The sequence below is a fragment of the Palaemon carinicauda genome, chromosome 2 (assembly GCF_036898095.1).
Source record: "Palaemon carinicauda isolate YSFRI2023 chromosome 2, ASM3689809v2, whole genome shotgun sequence".
NCBI classification, from domain to species: Eukaryota; Metazoa; Arthropoda; class Malacostraca; order Decapoda; family Palaemonidae; genus Palaemon; species Palaemon carinicauda.
The window spans coordinates 165,104,200-165,108,016 of NC_090726.1; the positions used below are offsets into that span (position 1 = coordinate 165,104,200).

A 3,817-nucleotide genomic window follows, 5' to 3' on the forward strand; every position below is an offset into this window, starting at 1 on the left:
AACAACACGAAAACAACTTGAAACGCCACCTGGCGGTTACTTCATTACAAACAAGGGAAAATAATTTTCTTCTAATTCGTTCCTCAAACACAGAAAATTATATTTCCCTGATTACCATTACGAAACCTTCACCAAACAAACAATACAAACTCTGAATAGCATTTCAACATTTTATTTTGGAAATCGTTAGATGTAGCACTTGGGTATACCGAATGAACGATAAAGAACGGGACATTCCCACACCGTAATATTATAATTAATATTATTATATACCTAATAACTAATCTGTTCAGCTTATATATTAAACTTATTAGTCCAAATTACATACAATTAAAGACCCAGTGTTAATGAAACAGATAATCTTTCTTGTAAAGAGTCTTTCACATATCCATCTTTGGCCGAATCACTCAGCCAACGTCCATGACGTTTGAACAGTCTGTCTTTTACACCTCTATTAGCAGCACATGAAGCTCCACCAGATCTTAAGGAATGTAAACAATATTTCTTAATATCACTGACATGTGGAGCTAGTGCTCTTAAAAACTCGTTACGTAAGTTTGTGTAGGACATATGCTTGTTACACTGTCTCACTGTATAACCATTTTGGGTTTTACACAAATTACAGAATAGAAAATCACTGGGCTTTAATTTAGCCCAGTCTATCAGTTTTTTCGAATTGTCCACAGGACATAAACATGTTCCAGTTCTTGCTAATGTAATCCATGCTCCATCTCTATATTTATCAGTTTTACTTGTTTCTACAAATATACTCATATAAGTTTTATAAATCATAATATCAGATACCTTGATATTAAGGAGTTCAGAACTGCGCATGAAACCTGCAAATGCTAACAAACTCGCACAGATGATACGTTGACTTTTCAGATTATAATCTTCATAAATCCCGTTGTACACTTTAAGCAAAATACCTACTGTTACAGGCTCCTTTTTAACAACTGGTTTGGATAAAATTCTTTTTCCTGCTTCCAAAACATTACACACTAATTTAGAATCTGTTGGCGACTTAAAATCATACATTTCATGAAACCATTTGATAGCATAATAAGCCGAAATAACTGAAGCAGGACTTGAAGCACATTGAATTAAAGAACACAAGTAAATAGCTACAGTAAATGCCTTAGCAGGCAAAATATCCTCTCTCCCTAACCCACTGTTCAAAGCCCATTTATTCCAACGAATGAAACTGTTTTCGTATTTCCGACTTGTGCTGACAGCTCTGGACTTTTGTAGTAGATCCGGGAGAAGGTCCACCTTGCCCGCCAAGACTTCTGGTAACGCTTCAATGTCTACTTTGTGAGCCTGAAAAAACAGATGTATAAACCAAGAATCAATTAAAATGATCTGAAATTACGACATGAACATACATTATATAGTGAAGTCGCTTTGAGTATCGACATGTATACTCATGCATAACAATCTAATATCAACTCATCAAATAACTCTGAGTATCGACAGGTATACTCATGTACAGCAATGAAATATCAACTCATGAAATAACTGAGTATCGACAGGTATACTCATGTACAGCGATGAAATATCAACTCATCAAATAACTCTGAGTATCGACAGGTATACTCATGTACAGCGATGAAATATCAACTCGTCAAATAACTGAGTATCGACAGGTATACTCATGTAAAACAATATCAACTCTTGGCGATGCCGCCTTCTTTAGCGATGCCGCTTTCGTATACAACAGGCAAAACTGCCTCAAGCTATATAATATAAAGCTTCTCAATCTACTGTAAAACAAACAGTACATGTATAGTTACAACATGTACAAATACCCCGTTTACTCAAATGTTTGTCATGGGAGAAAAGCCAATAAAATATTAGTTAGCACTCCAATCTAACGTTGTCTCCCTTTAAAATCAATAAACATAGCTAACATTCTAAACTTCAGATCAACATTTCCGAAAATCCCCTTTCCAGTTTTGCACTTCACATAATAAGTTCTACTCGTAGGCAAATCTATCCAGTCAATCACATTTACAATGAAATTTCCATTAGGGCAAATTAATGGCCAAAATACTGCTGAATTCCAGTATGGCAAAACTAATACACCTAGCGCTCTGTCCACTTCCATTTTACAAATGACTCTATACACCATGGATATAGGCGGTACAAAAAGACCAAATTCATAATGCCATGACTCTGTGAATGCATCAATACCAGTGGAAGACGGATTCCAAAACCTAGAGTAAAATCTAGGCAATTTAGCATTATGCTCTGATGCAAACCAATCAATTTGTAGAGTGACCAAACCTACTTTGCAGTAACAAACAATTCAACAGAAATACCCCAGTCGTCGTTATCAACAATCCTTGACAAATAGTCAGCCTTATCATTTTCTGACCTGGGAACCCACTCTAATTCCAGCATAATAGAATTTCTTGTGCAAACTCTAAATATTTCAATTGCAATGTCCTGAAGATGTTTTTTCATAGATCCTTTCTTTACAATAGAAGTAACAGCTTGATTGTCGGAATACCATTTAACCCTGTGACTTGCCAAAACTTTACTCAATGACTGCAACACACGCAGTACAGCAACTAATTCCCGCCATGTTGACGACTGAACTGCTTCAACAGCTGTCCACTGACCATGGGATACACCATTGATAGTGTTAACCTCATATCCTGCGTATCCACTGTGACTTGCCTCAGAAAATACTATCCTGGACCACTTTACCTGTTCAAACAAATCTACAATGTTCACAAGTTTCAAATGGGACTGCCAAAATCTTAACTGTTCTATACTATCCTCCGAAACAGGAACATAAGCATCCCAATGTGCAGCACTTAGAATATCAAAACTAATATATCTAGTCATGATTTGAGATAAATGACCTAGCACCAATGACATAGAAATAATCTGTCCCACTATGCTAGCCAACTTGCGTACTGGAACTCGTCTGTGTATTTTAATAGCGTGGAATATGCCAGAAATCGTGTCTAAAGCTTTACATATCCTGCGATCAGGTATTAACATCGTACCTTCTAAGGAATTCAGTAAAACACCTAGATATTCTAAAACTTGCACAGGTATCCACTCAGACTTTTTCGCATTAGGAATAAACCCAGACATCAACAAATCAGATTTAATCTGAGTTGCTAACTGTTCACACTCGGATACATTATGTGCACAACCGAAACCATCATCAAGAAACATTATGACAAATTTCCCATCGCCTCTCCATTTTGCTATAAGAGGCCTCGTGACTTTGGTGAAAACTGAACAAGCACTAGACAGGCCAAATGGTAACACCAGAAACTTGTAATAAAAGGTATTGCCTAACTTATCAGTCCAAGAGAAACCTAAATACTTAGTATGAGGTTTATAAATTTCAATAAAGTGATATGCACTTGTCAAATCAAATTTAATCATGAAAAACCCCTTTTTTAAATAAGCTAGAACAACCTTTAAATCTTCATATTTTACAGATTGCTTCCAAATGTGCTTATTGACTACACGTAAATCCAAAATGAGCCTTTTCTTTCCTGAATTCTGCACAGAAACATACAGAGGATTAACTACATAAGGCTTTCCTAAGCACTTTTCAATTAAGTTTCTGTCTAACAAATCTTGTATAGCTTCGCTAACAAATTCCTGTTCTAACAAGGCCGACCTATTATTCTTATTATAAGAAGTTGGAGGGTTGGTCAATAATGGAAGCTTATAACCATTCTGAATAATGTCTAATACAAAACTGTTTGCCCCTAAATCTTTCCAAAATTGCAAATTTTTTCTAAGTCTACCTCGGACTATAATATATTTCTGTCCCTGTTTATACTCA

At 35.8% G+C, this 3,817-nt stretch overlaps 1 protein-coding gene across 1 annotated transcript; it reads right to left on the bottom strand.

Annotated features, from left to right (window-relative positions):
* Positions 1-330: 330 nt before the first annotated feature.
* Positions 331-2,244, bottom strand: LOC137620995 (uncharacterized). Its single transcript, XM_068351438.1, has 2 exons — positions 2,194-2,244; positions 331-1,320 (listed from the first exon to the last, which is right to left on the bottom strand). The coding sequence occupies exons 1-2, from the start codon at positions 2,242-2,244 to the stop codon at positions 331-333; spliced, it is 1,041 nt and encodes a 346-aa protein (XP_068207539.1).
* Between the last annotated feature and the right edge of the window lie 1,573 nt (positions 2,245-3,817).